The sequence below is a fragment of the Micropterus salmoides genome, unplaced genomic scaffold, assembly GCF_014851395.1.
Source record: "Micropterus salmoides isolate LMB-PRFRI ecotype aquatic unplaced genomic scaffold, ASM1485139v1 Ms_hic_scaffold_8, whole genome shotgun sequence".
Lineage (NCBI taxonomy): Eukaryota > Metazoa > Chordata > Actinopteri > Centrarchiformes > Centrarchidae > Micropterus > Micropterus salmoides.
The window spans coordinates 38,684,042-38,708,335 of NW_024044570.1; the positions used below are offsets into that span (position 1 = coordinate 38,684,042).

General features: G+C 41.0%; 1 protein-coding gene across 2 annotated transcripts in view; it reads right to left on the minus strand.

Annotated features, from left to right (window-relative positions):
- LOC119894156 (anoctamin-1-like) overlaps window positions 1-24,294 on the minus strand; it is a gene marked incomplete at its 5' end in the record, with an annotated part of 91,599 nt that overhangs the window by 19,753 nt on the left and 47,552 nt on the right. For both annotated transcript variants that reach the window (XM_038706720.1, XM_038706719.1), the window contains 10 exon segments: window positions 2,413-2,597; window positions 5,644-5,696; window positions 5,870-6,022; window positions 7,180-7,322; window positions 10,512-10,612; window positions 14,599-14,656; window positions 14,749-14,860; window positions 16,372-16,573; window positions 16,702-16,770; window positions 20,712-20,786. In XM_038706720.1, the coding sequence (XP_038562648.1) occupies window positions 2,413-2,597; window positions 5,644-5,696; window positions 5,870-6,022; window positions 7,180-7,322; window positions 10,512-10,612; window positions 14,599-14,656; window positions 14,749-14,860; window positions 16,372-16,573; window positions 16,702-16,770; window positions 20,712-20,786 (1,151 nt within the window).

Genomic DNA, 24,294 nt, shown 5'->3' on the forward strand with positions numbered 1-24,294 from the left:
GGGAAAGGTTAGTAGGGGAAATGAGTGGACCAAACAAGGACATCTCTGAAACAAATGAACAATCTATGTGCCAGAAGTCACGTAGACAGGATAGGGGTGGTGGCTGATATGACAAAGAAATCAGCCACGGAGTAGGATATATAAAGAGAAGCCAGAAAGAGATCGGGGTTATTCCTCGGCGGATCTGAAGAGGCATCGGACTCGGAGCAAGACCATCACCGCACCGGACCAAGAGCCAAAGAGTTGGGGATTTGAACAACTAACATCTAGAGAACGCTTCAGAGATTTCTTCAGCAAAGTATCAACAGATCGTGCCACGGAGGATAACCATAACAGCCAAGACAACTGAAGAATCATCGGACTCTGAAGATTTTCTCCTTTTCAACTGCAACAAAGACTGAAGACTCCAACAGACGGTAGAGGGCTTTGGACAAAGCCTCAAGTCTCCTCCGGAGTCCGCAGCCCCGCAGCGGAGGAAGGATTTCACTGCAGGACAACTCCTTCCCCTCCCTTTCTCTCCAAAAAGAAGATAACCAAAAACACTCAAGCTCAGCTATTCGTATCAGGTTTTGAATTTTAAACAGTTTTATTATTTTTACTCATTTTTTAACCAATTATAGTTGTATGCTTGCCCTTGCTAACTTTATGCAATAAAATATATAATCACTGCATTTAAAGAACGATAGTCGACATTGAAGTTATTTCCTCACTAAGGTAGTAATCAATTAGGTAAAGTGTGTTTAACAACTTTGAGGTTCTTATAGGTTGCTCTAGCCACTGAAATTAACTTATCCTTGGGGCCTATTTTCCTGGCCACTAAATACCAACCTGGCAACCATACCAAGTGCACTGATCAATGAGAAGACAGCTGTCGTTAACGGGCGTGGCTGGGGTGGTATCTGGCTCTAGGGCTATTCAGTCAGGTGCTATCTCAGAGTAAGCAGGGTAGGCGTTCGGAAGAAGACAGTTAGAAGCCAGGCGAATCTCTTCGACACCAGCTTAAACAGTCCTCAGTCATACCTACTAGGGTAATACCCATAGGCCTAGAGGATCGGACCCTTTAAGACGGAGAGCTGGTCCAGTACCTCCTGAACAGGGGTGACTCGGGATCTAACAACTTCCAATGCAGCAAGAGGCCCCCCACCCCAGTCGTTATAAGGGGGGAGGGGGTAGAGATGGTAGACACCTATACGTTCCTGGGGATGCAACTCAACAACAAACTGGACTGGACAGACAACACTGAGGCCCTTTTACAGGAAAGGACAGAACAGGCTGTTCTTCCTGAGAAGGCTCAGGTCCTTCAGTGTGTGCACCAGGCTGTTGGGGATGTGCTGCCAGTCTGTAGTGGCCAGTGTCATTTTCTTTGCTGTGGTGTGTTGGGTAGGGGCATCTGGACTTGTGGCACCAACAAACTGGGCAAGCTGGTGAATAAGGCCAGCTCAGTGGTGGGGATAGAACTTAACAGTGTGGAGGCAGTGACTGAGAGGAGGATGAGAGGGAAGCTGAAAGCCATCATGGAGAACCCCTCTCATCCTCTCTATGCTGACCTGAGGCAGCTCAGGAGCTCCTTCAGCCACAGACTAATACAGCCTGGCCCCTCAAAGCTCTTAGAAGGCTCATTTGTGCCATCTGCCATCACAACTCCACAGCACCCAGTACATGTCATCTCTGCTAACAGAGTCTCAAATGACAAGCCCTGAACGTGCAAGGACCCTATTGAAACTGGAGTAATTATTTCTGTCTTTCTTTTATATTTTTGTTCCAAATGAAGCGCATGTTTGGAGACCTTTAAATATTCTCAAACTCATGAAACTCTACACACAAGTCTGAAGTGGCGATAATTCACATGTCATATGGGTCTTGCATATGCGCTTGGCAAAATGGCTCCATACCACCTCCTACGAAATTAAATGTTCAACCTAGATGCAATAAATCTTTATGGGACATGTATCGTACAAAGAAAAAAAGCAGCCAGTTTTAATTGAAAGAGCAATTTTAAGACATTTTTTTCTATTATATATTCAGGCACACCTAAAATTTTGCATGTTTTTATATAGCTTCTAATCCCTGGTGCCCCAGTTAAAATATAACTGCATGTATTCAATTGCCCCACTGTGTGGTCGATTACTAAGCATTTTATGTTTTGGCTAATGAACTCATGAACCATTAGGAGTATCAGAAATAATTTTGCACATTGTGTTCCTTGGATTCGACTGATATAGGTCATGTCTATTCGAGGTCCAGAGTGCCCTGGAGCAGGTATTGTGACTTTTTGATAAACACATTAAGCAAATATTCAAGTCACAGCCAGTAACACATTTTGAATGGCAGTAGTATACTGATTTCTGTCCCATATGCTAAACATGTTTTTATCATGAAATTGACAATTCTGAACTGAGATTGATTTCCCACCTGCAGATCTCAACTGGGTAGCCAAGGTGCAACGGATCCATGGTCTCTTTGCCATCCTGGAAGTGGCTGACATTAAAGTAGGACAGCGTATGGTTGACAAATCCATGCATGGAGCCATCAGGGCTGTACATGTACTGATAGACCATCCGAGGGATGAAGTCGGAAGTGAAGGAGATGACAAATGCCTAGGAATTGTGGTAGGAGAGTTGGTGGTAGGGGTGGGGGATCAGAGAATAGAGACAGGAATGGAAGTTAGGCTAATGTGAATAAATATTTCATATTGCATGTGTAAACAAGACATTATGAAATATAACAGCAGTGTCAAAATGAAAAAAGACAATCCACTAGTAGTTGAGTCCCAGGCGCTACTCTCAACATTGTTCACACCTTGCTTAGACTCATGGCCATCATTGGAAAGTCATCGGAGCCCCATGAATGCAAATGTGAATTGATGTGAAAGCAACTGAGAATGGCAAGGTGACCAGCTGCGTTCAGTATGCTAACATGTGGTTCATCACACCCTATTTCAAGGTAAAAACGGAATGTTAGATGAGCTGACAAACACCTTTTTTAAAGCCTTCTCAGGCCCAACATGTTCTTTCATGTGCTTTTTTTGCCACCAGGAGTACTATATCTGTATGCAATCCCAAAGCAATATCAATGCTTAGGAATACTATTCTATATACTAATTTCCATATCCATAATGTCCAAAGACATTCTCTTATAGATGGTAGTTTGAGATTGCATTATTGTCCAATAATCTGGTTTATCACATTTGATAGTAACTTGTATGTTTGGGAGGCCATTGCATTAATATACAGTGCATCTGGAAAGTATTCACAGCGCTTCACTTTTTCCACATTTTGTTATGTTACAGCCTTACTCAAAAATGGATGACATTCATTATTTTCCTCAAATTCTGATGTACTGCAGTAAGCGTGTTGACTCATTTCCGTTTCCAGTGCTTGTGTGTTGGTAGTGTGTTGTGCTGCTCTCGCTAAATACCAGTTAAATTTGTTAGATTACAGCATCCAACTGTCCGCTAAACACGCTACCGTACTTTAGCTTAGCTGTTAGCAGCTTTAGCTTAGCAGCTAACGATGGCTTCTCCTTCTCCCTCTCACTCTCCTACTTTCTCCTGCTCGGTGTGTCAGATGTTCAGTTACTTCTCTGCCTCCTTTAGCAGTAATGGTACGTGTAATAAGTGTAGTTTATTATGTAGACATGGAGGCGAGGCTCAGTGATTTAGAAGTCTGGCTCCGCACCTTGGTAGATCAGTCTTTAGCTACTGTAGCTAGCCAGTCCCCGGTAGTCAGTGCCTGAGTTAGCCTGTGGTAGCCATCCACCGGCATCTCCTGAGCCGGGAATGGGTGGCTGGGTGACTGTCCGAAAGGAAAAATAGTCGTAAGCATTCAAAGCCCACGGGTCACCACCAACCTGTTCACGTTTCTAACGTGGCTGAGAAACCAACGCTGATCATTGGCAGCTCTGTTTTGAAAAAAGTGAAGTTAGCGAAGCGGGTGGCCATAGTTAAGTGCATCCCTGGGGCCAGAGCTGGTGACATTGAGTCTAGAGGTGGTGATGGCGCAATGGATAAGACACATGCCTTTGGTGTGAGAGATCCAGGTTTTCCCCCACTATGACCCATAGTGTATAGCCGCATGTCGTCATTCCGCCGCTGGTTGTCGTGGTGGTGTCCAGCAAACGATGTGGGCTTTGTAGATCATTGGCAGACCTTCTGGGGAAGACCTGGTCTGATCCGGAGAGACAGCATCCATCCCACTTGGGAAGAAGCAGCTCTTATTTCTAGAAATCTGGCCAAGTTTATTATTGGACCAATTCCATGACAACCCAGAGTTGAGACCAGGAGGCAGAGTCGCAGTCTAACACACTTCTCTGCTCCTCCATTTCAGGAGTTACTTAGTGAAAACCCTATAGTGTCTGCCCCCCGACCATTGAAATTATTTAAATCAAAGGTAAACAGAAGAGGAGCCTCATAAAAATTTAAACCACAAGCGCAATAGTGCAAACAAATAGGAGAGTTAAATGTGGACTCTTAAACATCAGATCTCTCTCTTCTAAAGGTGTACTAGTAAATGAACTAATATCAGATTATGATATTGATTTATTTTGTCTTACTGAAATCTGGCTGGGTGATGGAGAATATGTTAGCCTAAATGAATCCACCCCTCCCAGTCATATTAATACTCACATTCCTCGAGGCACAGGCCGAGGAGGTGGAGTTGCAGCTATCTTCAACTCCAGCCTACTAATCAGCTCTAAACCTAAACTAAATTATAACTCATTAGAAAGCCTTGTTCTTAGTCTTTCACACCCAAGTTGGAAATCACTGCAACCAATTCTTTTTGTTATAGTGTACCGAGCACCTGGTCCGTACTCTGAATTCTTATCTGAGTTTGCAGAGTTTGTGTCAACTTTAGTCCTTAAAACGGACAAAGTTGTAATTGTAGGGGATTTTAATATTCATGTGGACGTTGAGAATGACAGCTTCAGTACTGCGTTTATCTCTCTTTTACATTCCATTGGCTTCTCTCAGAGCGTTCATGAACCGACTCACTGTTTAAACTTTTTTTTTCTACATAGCAATTAAGAAGAAGATAACCACTGTGTCCTACCTTCGCAAAATTAGTCGACTGGACTGGACCCATGAAATGTTGACATGGAAAATGACTTAAATAATAATCAAAATAGTTGATGATTTATTTTATGTTGTTTGACAAATGGATAAATTGACTAATTGCTCCAGCTGCACAAGAATAAACTCAAATAAAATCATAGTTTATAAACTCTTTTGTTCGGTGAGTAAAATTGTTAGTAACCAGTTACTAAACTACACACACACACACACACACATATATATATATATATAGTCCTAGTAAATAGTCCTAGGAACAGCTAAGATACTACGCAGAACCCTCAAACTCCTCTGGTAGGCCTCCGAGCTTGAGGATGACACATACCACCACATACCAGGTTTATATATTTTTTACAACACAATATCAAAATTAAACGGTTCTATGACTGTGCATGGATGTGAATGCAAACACCCCGAAATTACAGCTGAAATTCTACATTATCTGCCTGACTACAAGGTTTCAAACCAAATGTGATGGAGTACAGAGCCCAAAAGATTCTGAATATCTACAGACAGTACAGTATGATACAGTGTTAATGCATTAGCATAAATGAATACATTCATGTTTTACTTACATTAATGATGACGGCCACTTTTGCTACCCCTCTTAGTATGTTGTACCATATACCTGTAGACACAACAATATGTATCAGCTGTTAGAGATAACAGTTTTTTCTACTCTGAAGGAATATGTTTACAGGAACATTTACAGCATTCACTAATCATTTCACCAGTTTCTCACTGTCCTTTACTATTGGGTACAATTGCTTTTTTATAAGAGCTACTGTATGTTCAACCCACCAATGTCTTTGGCTCTTGCTGCCACGGGTCTTCGCAACTCAGTCACAAATTTCTTGGCATCAAGTCGTATTTCGATGATGTTGTTGAGCAGAGCAAAGAGTGGAGCCAAGGGGAAGGATGCAACGAACAATGTAACAAAACCAAACTGGATGACTGGATACAGAAGAAGACAGGATTATTTATTAGAAAGTCAATAATATGCTGGGAACTCCCACTGCAACGTTACAGTAGTATTTTGTCAGCTTGAACTAATCCATACTCATTAATGATAACGTTACATTTACTGCATTTAGCCAATTTGCTTTTCAGTAACTAATGTTACTATTTGTGTGTCTTTCACCGGAAGCTCAGCAATGTGAGCACAGCTAAACGTATTAGATAATAACAAAACTGTTAGTGAGCTAGACTGAATAGTATAAATGAGATTGTTTCCACACTTATTAACATTTCTGTAGTGGATGGTTATTCTACTGTGTTTTTGCATTGTTGTGTATATGTGTGTAAAATGAAATGCAATCCACTAACACCACAAAACAACCAGATAGTTTTTTGTGGTGTTAGTGGATTGCATTTCATTAGCTGCGGAGAGAGGCTCGGGAGCACACACATGGCTACATCACGACCCGTTGCCTTCACATTAAAAGCAGAATAGTGGCTGTTCCAAGCAGCAGAGAAAACAGGCATGTGCTTCCTTTCTTTTTTTTAATTATTAATAATAATTTGATTTATTAACAAGTGATTTCATTGAATGACTACATATAGCCCCTTTAACGCAACATGATAAGATGGAGATGAAAAATAAAGTGGGACATATAATAAATAATACAACTGTTTTATGTTTAGTTGTTTAGTTTGTCGGCCAATATTTATTTACATTGGAGGCATTCTTCTATATTTTACTATTTTTTGTGAAAGCACTGAGGCATAGAACAAAAAAAAGAGAAGATCACTCTTTTTCCATCTTGCTTCATGTTGTCTTCACCATTAACACATTGACAATGGCAAAGGCATGAAGATGCAAAACCTGCCTTAAGGTCATCAAAACCTTGAACAATGTAAATGTAATGTAAATAAGTAATCTATAATCTGATCATTCAGCCTGATGACTCAGATTAATGAAACATGGCAAGTTTGATTGGCTTCTAGGTGCTAGCCAATATTTATCTATATAAGATCTGGAACAATACAAGGTTAAAAACCAAATAAAGCCATAATTTTGAGTGTTTTGCTTGTGTTTTTGTCTAGTGCTAAGGAAAATATGTGTGGGTGTGTGTTTGTGTGTGGAGGGATATCATGTGTGTGGTACTTACTCATTTCCATATATTCAGGTGTTAGTCCAGCAAATGGTTCCAGGAAGTGGTCACTTTCATATCTCTGCAGCTTCTTCTGTCTCTCTTCTTCTTGAAAAGCCCCTTGCTTTGACCGAATGTAGCGAATCAGCTTCTTCAGCTTGCTGAGAGACATACACACACACACGTGCGCGCGCACACACATACACACACACACACACACACACACACACACACACACACACACAAATACATCCACATGAAATTGGAAAATACTAGCATGCGCAGATTTTCCCTCTCTCTATGTAGCCATGTAGACATGCTAATGCTGGACTGATACATGATTTGGTTTGGATAAATTTAGTTTTGTTCTGTTTATAATTTTCCCACTGTGAAGTTCATAATTTAGTAAATAAATATTTGGAGGGCTGGATCCTTTTGTATAATGGTTTTCTTTTGGAGTGTAAAAAGAGGGGCTTCTGGTTCTGTTACACTAGGGTTCTCCCCTTGGGGGTTGTAACTATTTTTTGTTGGCATGGTAACCTCTAAACATATGAAGTTTGGTTAGGGAGAAAGACCACGCTGCTAACACATCCATTTATACACAAAAGTATTTAACCATTCCCTTCCCCTCTGACTCAGTTGTTACATGACCTGCGACAGACAAGTAGAGAACATGCTCACCATAAACTCTTTAAGTCTCTACCATCTTTTTGTCAACAACCTCAGTAGTGCTCAGGAACCCATATTGCCTCGCAGCTTTCATCCTCTGACACCTCAAATGTAGTCAGGCCTTCAAGGGACATCACCGCTTCCAGACACTCCTCTCCGACCCACTTGAGATCCAGAAGCTCGAACGACACGCAAAGCCACTGAGACCCAAATCCACCCCGCCTATGCTCTGACCGTTCCCCACCTTTTTCTTTCTCACTGAGTGAACCCGACAGCAAAACCCACTCCATATCAATATGGAGTGGGTTTTGCGTACACATACCTAGCAATAAAGCTGATTCTGATTTCTGATAATACCACCAGATGGTTCAGAGAGAATCTTAGCCCTCTGCCTGAACACAAACAGGGGACCTGTCCACCTGGTGAGTGTACGCCCCAAGAGTAAGCTCTTCTCAAGAAATAAAGGTAAAGTTTTATGACAAGCTCGAGGGGGCCTTTTTGCCTTCAATTCAAGAGTTGGTGCAGACCATCACTCCTGGCAGTCTTGCTTGGGACACCATGGCATAGGTAAAATTAATGAGAATGGGCAGCATCTCCTCGAGTTGATGCAACCAAACTGCAGCCTTCCTCTGTGCCCTAGAGAAATTCCTTTACCACTTACCCCAATCTCGCTCTGTCCAGCAATATTGGGATGGCTTACGGGATACCATCCATGGCACAGCCCTGACAGTTTTTGGCAAAAAGCTGAGAAGGTCAAATGAATGGATGGAAAGCGCACTTCCCTCACCAACTACAAATGCACTCCAAATGTCAAGACCCTACATGCTCCTCAGAACATCAAGAAGGAAACTCCAGCAAACCTCACGACACTGTGCCAACAGCTACTGGCTACAGCTGGCAACGGCTGCTGACACAAACCGCTGAAGTCAGCCACAGGAGAAACCATCACTGACCACTCAAAACAACTTGACTGCTGGGTGGAACACTACTCCGCTCTCAATGCAAATCATAACACTGTCTCTGACGCAGCACTCAGTAATGCTGAGCGTCAACCCGAAATGGAAGAGCTTGACATCGAACCAACAACTGCGGAACTAAGAAGGGCTGCAAAGATTAGTCGATGAAGTCGACTATAATGATTTGCCAACGTGAAATCTCATTGTTGACGCATCGATACAGAGAGGCTGTTTAAGGGAGAGATAGCAATCTTCTTATTAAGAAAATTTCTGGTTGTTCATTTATAACTGCAACGCAGTACAAGAAGTGCTGTGGGCAGTACCGCTTCCACTGTCTGCCATGATTGCTTGACTGTAAGACTACTCGCAAAGAAGAAGCTTTTGTGTAGCGGAAACTAAGGAGAAATAGCAGAACGGCATTTTGTTTTTACAAGTTTTGTACGCTATTTAATCACTATATACACTTTTGGGCGGTTTGAGGCGAGAAATCAACTGTGTAGAACTTGAATATTGGCAGTTTTTACGAAAGTTGATGGTAAATTCAAAATGTGCATTTTTTTCAGGATTGAGAAGCTTCACAAGCGCCCACGAGGTTAGACCACAGACCTGTCAGCCAGTCGCCCACAGAGCCCTCTGGTCCTAGTTGCACAGACCAGCAGCAGCAACAACAGAGCAACCGTCTCCTTAAGACTTTCCTCTTATATAAAGCTTATAGTTAGGGCTGGCTCAGGTGAGTCCTGAACCATCCCTTAGTTATGCTGCTATAGGCCTAGACTGCCGGGGGATTTCCCATGATGTACTGAGGTCCTCTCTCCTCTTCCTTCTCACCCTCTGTATGCAACCTCATCCCAATAATGTATGTTACTAACTCGACTTCTCTCCTTTCCGGTAGTCTTGTGCTTTCTCGTCCCTCTCCTCTCTCCTCCTATCACTTCCTGCAGGTTTTCTGGCTCTGGAGCTGTGGAGTCTGGATCTGTGTTTGCGGGTCACCTGCTGCCCCCGTGTTCCTGCTTGACACCCTCTGCTACAACAACTATTGTTACTAGTCCTATTATTATTATTGTTATTATAATAATTAACATTACGATTGTTATCATTAACACTACTATACATATCTGTACCATTTTTCATTCAGGTTATAGCAACATCACCTTTTCGCTGAAATTTCGCTGTGCAGTCTAAACCCATTGACGATTAAAATTTGTACAAATGATTATTACCAGTCAACGAGCGTACCCGTGGCATGGCATCCAAATTCGATAATCTGCCACAAAACAGGAAGTTGTTGTAACATCAATAAGACACTGTTCCCACTTTAGTTCTAGTAGTTGCAAAGGAGCAGTGTTAATAGTTAATAAGTCTTTAAATTAACCTAACCTTTAAACTGTTAACAAGATTATATTAACTGCTCATAAATATCTTACAAGCAACAACAAATGTGTTTTAGGATATTACAGTCATTATGTCTCAGTGTTAATAAACATCTTATTAAGGTTCAGAAGCTAAATATAACAACTTTCAGGTATAACAAGTAAACAAGTTTCTAAAAAGACCTAATTATCTAAGATGGGGATGAACATAAAGCATGTGTTTAGTATTGGATATTTGATCCTATTTAGAAGGAACAGGGATTTTAGGAAGATTATTTCATGTTCAGGTCTTGTGTAATTCATGACAATGTGATGTGTAATGAAAACAGATCAATTTAAAGTGATGCATACTTACGGTATTCCAATCTCAAAAAGGTTGTTCTGAATTAGCTGTTTTCCCAACATGGTGATACTTAGCTGGATACACAGCTCCATCAGACAGCCTCCATGGGTACACTGTGAAACAGTCCAAAACTACAGTCCACCACAGCAAAAAGTAATTTTAACAAGTTGGCCTAATAGTAATAAGTAAAAATGACAACATATATGAAAGGGTTTAAAGTATATTTAATTAGTATGAATAGCTTATTATCAGCACTTGGCTATGACCTCTTCAAAATCACTACTAGCTTGGATTTAAAAAATTTTTTTAGGGTGATAACATTAGAAAATACGACAAGAGACATTCAAAGCTTCATTTGAAAACGGAATAGAAGCTTTGAATATAAAAAGGCTGCCTGTCCTCACTGTAAAAACAAGCAAATAGTTTGTGCAGCACATTATTACAACCCATATTTATGTTTATTGTGGTTGTATGACGGTAGCAAAGGAGGCTTAAGGAGGTGGGTTCATTTATTGGCGATTTGTTCTGAGAATTTTAAGTTAAATAGCATTACTGACATTTCACAACATTAACGTGATTATGTAATGTGACATACGAAATGTAGTTATGGTCTGGTTGCCTGTTGGACTGGTATAGGAAATGCTCATGTGTCGCTTTGGGAGGCATGGGCAAACAACCTATTCTGTAGTTTAGATTGGAGGACTTCTTGAAAAAAAGGAGTATTCTTGCATGCAGATGATGTAAAACATGATGTTTGCTTTTCTCCCCAAATACTTTGGGAACATATGTACTGTAAATTCCCCTACTTTCACATGAAACATGTGACACTTGAGCAAGTTTCACCTTCTGAAGAAGGCTATGGCTTACTCAGGAAACATGAAGCTGTTTATGTTTTGGTGTGTTATGGTTTCCATACAGTAATGCTGAGTTATAGGCTATATTTGGCAGAAAATTAAATCATGGAGTCTTTGTAATAATTGTGGTACTTCTTCTTATGTATTAGTTTTACAGTCAATAACCAAAGACACTGAACGATCTAAGCAGTGAGCACCTACAGGTATGGGAAAGCCAGAGGGAAAAATATGTCTCTCAATCACCCCCCTACACTGGTTAAAGAAAGACAAGTTTGTCACAACTCACGGTGGTAACTCTTTCATTTGTTTTGAGCCCATTACATATAATACAAAATAAATATCTGGACACACAGATTTTAGTGTCAAAAAGAGATTTATTTTGACATTAGTTGTCTATTTGGGTGCACACATTTAGTTTACTTTGTCAATTTTGCTAATTTCAGGTTCATTATCTTTGTTTAGCTTAAGTTACATTCTGTGAAATTAATACCTTTCTTCTTGAGTTGCCAGTTCCTGGGGAGTTGCTGCTGGGGGTCTCTATTTGTCTGACAAAAAAGACTTCCAACTGAATGTAAGCTGTTTACGTAGGGGAAGGATAATTAGTCTGCCATATCATGGGGAGGGGCAGAGTTTTCCATTTTGAGTTGTGTTCTTTTCTTTGCTAGTTATGCTTTTGTTATTATAATTATTTTATTGATTGATTAGTTCATATTAGGTATCATTGGCTTAGCATGTTTTGTAGTACTTGTGGTTTGCTTATATAGAGTATGGTCTAGACCTGCTCTTTTATGAAAAGCGCTGTGAGATAACTGTTGTTGTGATTTGGCGCTATATAAATAAAATTTAATTGAATACAGTATTATCTGTCTGTCTACCCCCTTTGTGTTAGAATGGCCTGATCAGCCACTATATAAATTTCCCCCATGTCTCAGTCTTGTTAGGTCTGTTTAGGTCTGTTTTGTTCAGCTCATGTTAGGGTTATCTTGCCTGAGTTAAGTTCTGTTTAGATGATATCTTTTATGGACGCATAACATTATATTTATTAAAGAATTTTGTAAATAAAACCTTTATTACTTATTTTTGGAAACCTTTTTTTGACTCCTCATGCCTACCGTTGTGTTGGGTTTTGCTCAGTATGATGTTAATGTATAATGAATAAGTGTTACTATTGGCCAGAGATGGGGCCTTGAGTTTGAGACTTGGACTTGAGTCGCACTTACGTCGCACACAGTAACTTCAGACTTGACTTGAGACTCGTCCTCAAAAGACTTCAGACTTGACTCTTGACTTGAGGAGCGGGATTCGTGAACACTGTTTATTTTTAGAAAACGTCTGATGAGCTTGCTGTTTTTGCTGTCTCTGCATTACCTATAGCCTGCCAACAAAACACTTACTATGTATCTGCTGCGTGCCGACACATGTGAGAGAGGACAACAACAAACACCAGCAGCTTCTGTGTCATTCATCATAAACTTTGGCTTTAAACTTCATACTACAAGGCGCAAACAAAGAAGTGCTGAAAGCAAACTAGGTTAGTAAACCTGTGGTGTTCATGTTCAGCTCAGCATTGATAATCGCGCTGCCTATCACTCAAGTCGACACGCAGGTGGATGAACCACCGTTGTAACCTCCTCATGTGCTGGAGGCCCAGGGGCCCACATGACACCAACAATACACACAGATAGGTGAGCCTCTGGGAGGGGAGAGGAGCGCTCTTCTTCCAATTCACCGTTAAACCAAGGGGAGACAGGAGTGCCACGAGCCTGGCCTAGAATTCTCTGTGCTCCACCGAACAGAAGAGCTCTGCTCCTGACAGGGAGAGGAAGGGTCATGGGTAACAACATGCGGCACCATTCAGGTGGGAGTGCCTCTCTGCATGGCGAGCATGTGCGAGTCAATCTGATGGCAAGGTGCAGCCACCAGAGGAGGCAAGCCAATACTCGCCCCACTGGGGCCATCCTTGAGGGGGCGCGGGCCACATCGTTCGGCCAGCTGAAGCCATTCCATGTAATGCCACTCTCCTACGGCTGGTCTGTAAAGCGCAACACATGTACATCACACAACACTGTCACACACCTATAGATGCAGGAGGAGGGACTGTGTTGGTGATCCCGTGATCACGCATGAACCCACAGGCGGGCTTATGAGTAATGTATTTATTCATTAACTTCCACAAAAGGAGCAACAATGTTTTCACACACAGTCCTGGTGCATAGCATACCTGTTGCTTGCTCTGAGCGACGGGAGTTGGTCCAGCAGCAATGCAAACCGGTTGCTAGATGTTGTTTTTTGTTTTTTGCAATTAATGGCGGCAACCTGGTCACACGGGGTCTCTCTGGTCAGCTGATCCACGTGTTAGCTTCATTTTGGGCTCCTGTTAGCTTCACGTTAGCTTCCTGTTAGCTCAACATTAGCCCAACGTTAGCTTGCCTCACAGGACCAACTTAGCCACAGCTGCTAACCTTAGCCCCAAATGCCGGAGGAGGCTCCGAGTCAACTGGGGAGACCCAGGGTTGCCTGGGAGTGTCCTGCATGACTGTAGCTGGGAGGATTGGCAAGCCACTTGGAAGCCCAACATAAAGTGGAAAGGAGACATCTGACTCTGTTCACTTTGTTCACAATGACAAGATCAGATGAGCAAGAGGGGATAACTTACGTTTCCCGTTGGCTTAGCAGCTCTTGGATGCTGTTCTAGCCGGTCTACCCAAAGACATGATCTGCTAGTAATCTTCTGCTCTTCAGTGCTGAAGAAAAATGGGAGCCGATGGCCAGGTCTCTCTCCCCATTGTATATACACAAGGGCAGGCTGCACATCGAAGTATCCTTGGGCAAGCTACTTAACCCCTTTGCCCCTGGTGGCTTCCACCAGTGTATGAATGTGAGTGAATGGTGAAAAATGGTTTGAGTGATCGAAAAGTGTAGAAAGGCGCTATACAAATACGGAGCATTTACAAGGTGGCGATGTAGGAGAGGCCCATGCTGTGGGTGAGCGCAGACAAGCTTTCTCAGTCACGCATAGGCATGTACGGCTGAACCCAACACAACATTTAGTATTTATTAATTTCACTATTCAATTTTATTTCCAGTTTTTATTAATTTGAAATGTTTTTGACTAAAACTATAAATTTACTCAAAGATTTCAATGACCCTAAAAATAACCATTGCATAAGTAAGGTGTGTAATCTGAGAATAGTAGCCCTGGCTGGTTGTTAGTTTGTCAATATATGTGTAAGTGTAAGCCTTACCTCTTCCATTCTGTAGGATTCAAACACATACAGGTAGCTGCCTGGTCTGCCTACCAGTCTAAGGAAAAAAATATTTTTCATTATTAGTTACTTTTTCAGTCCTTCTCAGAGGTACAAAATTACACATTAACACACAATGAAGTTACTAACCTTCCTCTGAAGAAAGCAATGTAGATAATGGGGGTGAAAGCATTGACAAACTTGAGAATGAAAGTCTTGAAGATGAGTCGTTCCTCAAAACTCCTGTCTGTTTTAGGAACCTCTACAAATGAACAGAATATTTTCTTCAATTTACTTAATGAAAAACAGGCAGTACAGTCTGAACACAGGCCATCCACCATCCAGCCACATGACTTACTCATAGACATCAATTCATTACATTTACTAATTTAGCTGACGCTTTTATCCAAAGCAACTTAGTATTGCTATATATGTCAGAGGTCGCACACCTCTGGAGTAGCTAGTTGTGTCACAGTGTGAATCGAACCCGGGTCTCTCAAAAGCCATGTGTCTTATCCGCTGTGACATCGCAACTCCAATTCATTTACTATCACCTCTCTTGCAAAGCAAGTTCACTTTAGTATATAGTATACAGGTGCTAAGCATTTACACTGTTGGGACCTCATGGGGAAATAAAGCCTAACAAAGAGGCCTACATATAAACAGAAAAGCCTGAACAAAGAAACAGTGCCAAAACCCCTCGGGTCTGATAAATCACACCAGGGTGTAAATTGAATTTGAAACATTGATCAAGCCAGATGAAACCAATCAGTTAATAAAACTTCAAGTGTGCCTTGTAATTTTCTGATGTTAAACTCAAATTAAACTGAAGTCATTGTACTGGGGCCCAAGCACCTTCGAGACGCATTATTTAAAGACATTACTCTGGATGGCATCACCCTGGCCTTCAGCACCACTGTAAGTCATTTCTGACAACATGTCCTTTAAATCTCACATTAAGCAAACTTCAAGGACCGCCTCTTTTCACTGACATAATATTGCAAAAATCAGGAACATCCTGTAGTCCGTTGCTCGTTTAGTCATGGCTTTGTTTTTCTGGTGCCGAATTATTAAAAAAACAAAACATCACTTAATTCCGGTTGAACACTGGTACACCCTGGACAGGTCACCAGTCCATCGCAGGGCCACACATAGACGAACAACCTCTTACACCTAAGGACAATTAACCAATCAACCTGCATGTTTTTGGACGGTGGGAGGAAGCCGGAGCACCCGGAGAGAACAGCACCACGCAGACACGGGGAGAACATGCAAACTCTACACAGAAGGGCCGGGGTTTGGCGACAGTGCTAACCACCACACCACCGTGCCGCCCTTATTTATTTTATTTAAATTTTTAATATTTCTTCTTTTTTTTTTAACACACATACACTTTGATTACGCTTTGATTACGCTTTGATTACTTTACGCTTTAATTACTTGTTTAATGAAATGTATGGGGTTGATTGTTCTTATGTATGTATGATGCTTTGTCAATGTTGTTATTACATTCATGCCAATAAAGCTAATTTGAATTGAATTGAATCACTCTTTGTGGGGTTTTGAGCCCCATAGTCATCTGTCAGATTATATTTATGATATTTGTTCATTTTCTGTATTCTTCATATGACAGGGCCTGTCTGCATTTCACTGTTCATTTATTACAGTGAATAAAAAGGTATTTTAGAGTGACCAACTAATCCCACTCCTATTATCATAGACGTGACCTATTGACCTAGTGCCTGAGCCAGTTCTACACCTTGCCTAACTTACCTAGCACAGTCAGCCATCGTGCCACAGCTCCATACACCTCGTCCAGTATGAGGATGACCACCAGGTTGATGATGGCTGCAGTGGTTTTCACTGTCAGCTGTACATGATTCCTAGTGACTGGATTGGAACTCAAATGAAGAGCGGCTTTGGTAGAAATCCGGTAGAGGATTACGCCAAACACAATGGCAAACGTAACACCAATCTGACAAGGAAATTGTTTGCAGGATTACAAACAGAATACGTATATGTGAGGGAAAATCATTCCACACCCTTTCAGTAAATCATCAATAATGTAAATGCAGTAAATGCAGAGAATCAGATTTGTCTTACCATTAACAGCATCATGACAATATTAGTCATGTAGGCAGGGAGGCGGTCTCGACATGTGAGCTTTTCCATCTAAAAATGAATAGATAAACATATTCACTACAACTGAAAAAGGAAAATGTAGTAGTGAACTACAGACTGTTACTGTTCAACAGGATATCTTTTAGTAGGTTGCGGACACGGTGGATAATTTACAAGCACAGACCAGGTAAAGCAGCATGAACACACAGAGTGCAGATGTTGGTATCGGTTGTTTAATAGGCTAGGTAAATGTAAATGCTCCGTACTTGTATAGCGCCTTTCTAGTCTTTTCGACCACTCAAAGCGCTTTTACACTACATCTGCATTCACCAGTCATACACTGATCCTAAGTGCTCAAACGGAAACTAACATTCATACTCACTCATACACTGGCGGAATAGCCGCCAGGGGCAAATCGGGGTTCAGTATTGCCCAAGGACACTTCGACACGCAACCAGGGGGAGCCAGGATTAACGGCCAACCCGCTCTACCTCCTGAGCCACAGCCGCCCCTAGGTCATTAACAAGCGGCATTGCAGCGCACCTGCTGCCATGAAAATGGATCACACATAGAAAAATACGGAAAAAGAGGAGTTCTGTGTCTTTTAGGAGACTTCTTAAAACTTACTGCTGATAGAGAAAGTCTGGAGAGCAGAGAGACGGGGCAAACAGGTGTTTGCAGTGAGAGACCTGAGGTGTAGGTAGGGCTGGACAATTAAATGAAATAATGATGCAGGCTCATCATTGTCCATCGGCCCAACCCACCTTTATGACGCAGAGAAATAGAGTTTTGATTGTTGGAAATCCCAACAGTAACTCATGTATTTCATTAAAATGTATTGTTACTGGGATATGCAATGACCTATATCATGAATTCCTAATCATGTTTACTTTATCATTGTAGTATAGTATAGTAGTAAGTATCCATAGCAGCCCCTGTACAATATGAAATAAAGCTAGACAATTCACAAGCTTATTTGGGACTCCTCACTGCAACCATATAAGGTTGTGATGAGGGAGGGCAGGATGTATACAGCCCAGTAACTAGGCATATACCAGTGTTTCCCATTAATTAACGAGAACATGGCGGCCTGCAACACTAATTTGTTCAGTCAGAATTTTAAAATGAACTGAAAATATTTTTACACATCTCATAATAATATTACAGACTTCTAACATTGTGTTTTGTTGGCGCTGTTACAAGATTCACGCTCACACACTCTGGCATCCGACTCGAGACAACCACTATTCTTTTGAGGTAATTACGGTAACGTTAACAGTCACTCATTTGTGAGTAGCCGATTAAGCTAGCCGCACCTAAATTTGGAGTGACACATATTAAAGCCTTTATGGTAAATCCACTGAATCCTCCTGTCATTTTCTCCTCCTGTCAAGTGCTGCAGTATGACTGTCTGACCTAAACAGAGGCTGTGAAGTCTTCATGTTCCGCGATACAAGAACCTTATAGGCCTACATAATTTATCATAATTGGATTGTACTTGATTAATTTAGCGCGAGGATACACGTGACAACGTCCAGTTTTCAAAATAAGGGGTCTATACAGGATGGAAATAAGATTAATTGGATTATATTCAAAGAAAGTATAAAATGTATTACAACAACTAGAAAATGTTAGTGTCTCGGTAGAATTATAAGGAACCATGCCATAAACTTTCATTGCTATATGCTGATGATACACAGCTATATTTAGCAATCAGGCCGAATGATTCACATCAGTTAGCCAAACTTCAAGGTTGCTTACAAGATGTCACAGCCTGGATTACCTGTAAGTTCCTCATGCTGAACTGAAAACTGAAGTTATATTACTTGGGCCCAAACACCTTCGAGATATATTGTCCAATGACATTGTTTCTATGGATGGCATCGCCGTGGCCCCCAGTACCACCGTGAGGAACCTGGGAGCTATTTTTGATCAGGAAATTTCAATCTGCATGTTACGCAAAGATTGCTAAAATCAGGAACATCCTGTCTCAAAACTGCAGAAAAACTGATCCAAGCTTTCATTACTTCCAGGCTTGACTATTGTAATTCTTTACTAGCGGGTAGCACAATTAAGTCTCTAAAGCCTCTCCAGCTGATCCAGAATGCAGCAGCTCGTGTTTTGTCTAGAGTCAAGATTAGAGAGCATATTTCTCCAGTTCTAGCCTCCCTTCACTGGCTCCCTGTGAAATACAGAATAAATTTTAAAATTGTTCTACTTACCTACAAAGCCTTAAATGGCCAGACACCATTGTACCTCAAGGAACTCCTGATACCTCACTGCCCCAATAGAGCGCTGCGCTCTCAAAATGCAGGGCTGCTTGTGGTGCCTAATATAACTAAGGTTAGAGTGGGACGAAAAGCATTTAGTTATCAAGCGCCTCCACTATGGAACCAGGTTCCAATTTGGGTGTGGGAATCGGATAACATCACCGCTTTTAAGGCTAGATTTAAGACTTTTCTGTTAAGCTATTAGGACAGTGTTGAGCAAACTATAAATTATTATAAAATTTTATTGTTTTATCATTTTATTTAGTTGATTTTATTCTGATTGTATTTTATTATGTGTTTTATTACATGCATTCTGTATTTTATGGTTAATTTTATTTCATTTCAATGCATTTTGTGAAGTGTATTGAGACCATGTCTTTTGGTGATTTTGCACTTTAAATAAAACTTGACTTGACTTGACTTAGGGAAATTACTTATTTTCTAATATTTGATTTAGGGTTGCTGGGAAAACATTAAATAAATTTGTTGACTTTTGTTGCTGTTTCATCACCATTTATAGCTATACCGTAAAACTTAGTTCCAAATAGCCGCCTACCTCCTTTACTGGCCTGGTGTGGGAACACATTTTGACAAATAAATGCCTGCCTTAATTAAACACCTGGTCTGGTTTTTACAGAAGTTCTTTGAATGCGTAAAACCTCTTAAACCCTGCAGCATCGCCCGCTTTAGCTGCTTCTAAGCTGCTTAGATTTAGTTAATACAAACATTATGTTTAAACGTCTGATCAATATGTCAGTATGGACACGCTACACATCGTTAGATCGTTTAGATTCTCCACAATACCACTGTTAAGTTAATTTAACGGAAACAAGAAGACCCAAAGTCTAATTCTTCTAGATTTACCAGTGGAACCTGCCTGGCTATAAGAAACGAAAAGGGGAAAAAAGTGCTGACTCACATTAACTTTGAAGCGCTCGTTAAGTCTGCTCGTTAAGTCCGAATGTGTCCGTTCCTTGATTATTTATCTTCCTTTAGTCTGTAAGGGTCTACCGATCAAAAGAATCAAAACAGCTTTTCATAAAAACTTATCCAAGTTGTGAATCCTGTCATGTGAAGTCCATCGCTCTCTGTCTGCTAACATCTCTCATCCTGCACCGTGTTGTTGTTTTTGTGAGGTTGCTGCCTGTCGGAGCTAGATCAAATGAATGACGTGTATTTGATATTATTTGATAATTTTTACATAAGTGTTATTCTGTTTGAAATAAATAAACTGTTTCATAGAAGTTTCAGTTTTGTGCAAAAAGAATTAAAGGCCTGTCCCATATGGAAACCTGTCCCAAATAAAGGCAGGGTCAATTCAGTGATTTTAGCAAATAAAAGCCCGGGCTATTAAGTTTTAGTATTAAGTTTTAGGTATAATGGGTTTATGATCAAATAGTTTACTATAGCACAACATTGATTATAAGAGTGCAAAGTTCTTCATAGATTGCCTTTTAATTTTGCACCAAATGAATGCATGCCCCCACAAATGGGTCCTGGGGCTCACCTACCATAGTCTCTTAAAATCCTGTGGGAAACACTGTCACGGGAATAAGCATAAGCACAGAAATACTCCTTATGCCCAAACTATAGGGTTGAAGCACATGGTAGAATGATATAGGGGTGAAAAATAACTGAAAGGCTATAAAAACTATGCTAAAACAAAAATTTAAATGAAGACATACAATATACGCAAATATATAGAGCCTATGATATAATTACCTTGTGCTGTGATTTGTGATCTTTGCTTACGTACTTCTGCAAGACCCTGAATTCATATTCAGCCCTGGGGTGGTCCTGTGATGGTGACAAGAACAGAAATAACAGACATGCACAGTGAAATACATAGAAGAGCAGTTTCATTCAAGTGAAATTACCAGATTTACCTATGGTAGAAGAGACAGGTCTGTCCAATAATTGTTTCAATAAGGCATTTGATTAAAATACACAAGTCACGTGATACAGATGGCATGTGCATGAAAACTTCATTAAACTTGGAAGAACCTTTAATTTTATAATTAATGAAATTGCGGCTGTGGCTCAGGAGATAGAGCGGGTTGCCCGTTAATTGGAAGGTTCAATCCCTGGCTCCTCCAGGCTGCATGTCGAAGTATCCTTGGGCAAGATACTGAACCCCGAATTGCCTCTGGTGGCTGTTCCGCCAGTGTATGAATGTGTGTGAATGGTGAATGCAGATGTAGTGTAAAAGCTCTTTGAGTGGTCGAAAAGACTAGAAAGGCACTATACAAGTACGGAGCATTTACAATCAAATAACTGTTGGACAAAAGTCTAAAATACTGAAGGTACTATTTGTTGAAATTTCTATCAACATGCAAATTGCAACCAACTGTCCAGTCTACCACTGTCCCCTACCCTTTCAAAGAGTGTAGGACAGCTACAGTAACTGACACACAGCACAAAAGAAGTCGTCTTATGAGACAGTGGAGAGTAACCAGTCAAGAAATGAGGTTTCTTTGGGTAGCTATATTAAGAAATTATATTTACTTAATAATTTAGTAAAAGATTTAGTAAAGAAGAACAAAGTGACGAAACGTGCTCTATAATGTTTGTCCATTTTCAGCTACTGTAGAAACATGGCGAAGCAACATGGCAACGTCCATGGAAGGGGGACCCGCGGTTTTGTAGATAGAAATGACTCACTCTAAGGTAATAAAAACATTACGCTAATTATGTAAGTTCTGAAATCATAGTTATAGATCTTATATTGCATTTCTGTCGATAGATCCCCAGAAAGATTACACACTGAACCTTTAACATGATAAATGTTTCTTCGAGCTGTCATCACAACAAGGTATACTACTACCAATAGTTACACAGCTGTACAGTACATCGGCTACACAGTAAGCTTGCTAATGCAAGGCCACAGCACAACATCAAGGGTTAAATTGCAAGTTCTGTAAACAAGATTTTGTATAGAATTACAGTTATAGAACCAGTTAGGACGCGTTGGTGAGCTAGAAGCTCTATTTATCATCCCACAGGAAAATATGGATGAGTCTTCAGAAGATGAGGAGAAAGTTGACTTGAAGGGAAAGAGTGAAAAGCTGGAACAATCCTTCCGTCTAGTGACTAGCTTTAAATCTAGGAATACACTTGTAGAAGCAAACAAAAACCTTGACAAATCTGAAAACCTCCACAAACAAATGTGTAACAGCAGCTAGAGGAACCAAGGGACAGAATTAAACAATTGCATCAGCAGCAGGAAATTAAAGATGAGGAATTAGCCAACATTAAAAGACAGCTAAAACACTCGCTTGAGATACCAACAAGCGTCTCTTATTGTCCCTACCAGAATCTGCTACTTCTCAGATAGAGACAGGGATAAGATTGCTCACAACACAACACGTTTCAAACCTAATATTCCAAAGGCCACAGTTGACAACAAGATCTACCAAATCAAGGTGACTTTTAGCTGAAGTCAGCAGCTTTATTGAGCGCCAGCCTGACTTTGTCAGGGCCAACTATGACCTGCTCTTCCATACACTGCTGGAGGACCTTCCAACCTGCCAATCTTGTATATGGACAGGTTTAACTCATGTGCTATCAGTCAAGCAATGAAGAAAGAAACTCCCTAGCAATACTACAACCATTTTCATCAGGCCTACGCTGGCTACAGAAATGACTCAAGACTTGAACTTCAAATCTCTCTTTGCCAAAAAACCTCCATGACACCATCCATCCATCAGTCATCATCTTAGTGTTGCAGCACATCCAGGCACCATAACCAGCTAGGTGAACTTGCCTTGAAGGATTTCGCAAAATAAAGACAAACCATGACTAAACATGGAGAACAAAACACTATCTTGAGTTTTGATGCTAAATCCTTGCCTGTGGAGTTGGAAGGGGCTTCCGGTGGCGAACCACCTGGTTCCACCATACTTCCCTCCAAAACTCATTGATCTAACCAGGATCACAAGTGCTCTCTATGTCAGCGAATTAATTGGGGCTAAGGTTACTCCCGCATGGGACAGGCAACTCCTCCTTAGGTAATGCCTGATATCAGGCATGTGATCTGAAGCATGTATAAGGAGGAAAACAAAAAAGCTGATCTCTTTTCCCTTACCTCTGAACACCCAAAACCTTCTGTCCAGAATACCTACAGAGTACAGTTTAGACCTGCTCTATCTGAAAAGCTCAATGAGATAACTGCTGTGAATTACCGCTATATAAATAAAATTTAATTGAATTGTCTCTATTTTGCCATGCCCATGCATGAATTTTGTGCAAAGTTTAGTGAGTTTTCGAGCATGTTTAGGCCCCCAAAATTGAGGTTACTTTGCAGGACAAAGAAAAAATTTTCCTTCAGTTCCAATAGGGACCTCGCGTGTTTTATGCTCCGGCCCTAGTAATAATGTTTGTGGTGATTAAAACCTGCTTTCACAGGGCGGTATAATGGATGATGGCATTGTCTATCGGCCCAACTGTGCTGCCTAGTCGTGTTGACTGAGAAACACACTTTATAGCTGACGTCATGCAACAGCTTTGGCAGCTAGGTCTGCTATAACTAAAAACGTCCCATGATGAACTCCAAGTGGGGGACAAAGTAACAAAGAACCAAACCTCAAATGGGTCCATCAAAACCAGATCAAATAACTAGCGAGTCATTTTGCCACGCCCATGTGTGAAACCCATAAAATACGAAATTTTTCACCACTTCTGACATGTGTCCAAAGTTTGGTGAGTTTTCGAGTATGTTTAGGCCCCCAAAATTGAGTCTACTTTGCAGAAAAAAGAAAAATTAAATCTGCAAGCAGCGTTGGGTGGCCCCTCGCACTTGTAGCTGGCCGAGTTGCATATTCTGGAGCTCTGCCGGTGCGGCTGTGAATTTGCTACGCGGTTCCGACGCCGCATGAAGGTGTTATATGTCACTTCCTGTGTCCCCTATGTGGAGCTACATAGCACTTGCCGCTATGAATATAAATCGGTATTGGCGTGTAGATGTCTGCGGGGTGGGAGAGTTATCAAGCACGTAAAGTTTGGTGCTGATGTGAGCATGTACACTGAAGTTACAACAACTTCCTGTGTCATGGCGAAGAGTTGATCTTTGACGCCACGCCACGGACACCCCCATTGACGAAAACTCACAGATAGCACAACATTTCATCGTCAATGCCTTTAGAAGGCACAGCACAAATTTGAAGTCGGTCGGACTAAATCCCTAGGAGGAGTTTGTTAAAGAACGTAGTGTTTAAATCATCCAAAATTTGACGTAAAATTCAAAATGGCCGACTTCCTGTTGGTTTTAGGGCATCACTCCAAGACGCTTTTTTTGTGCATCTGGACA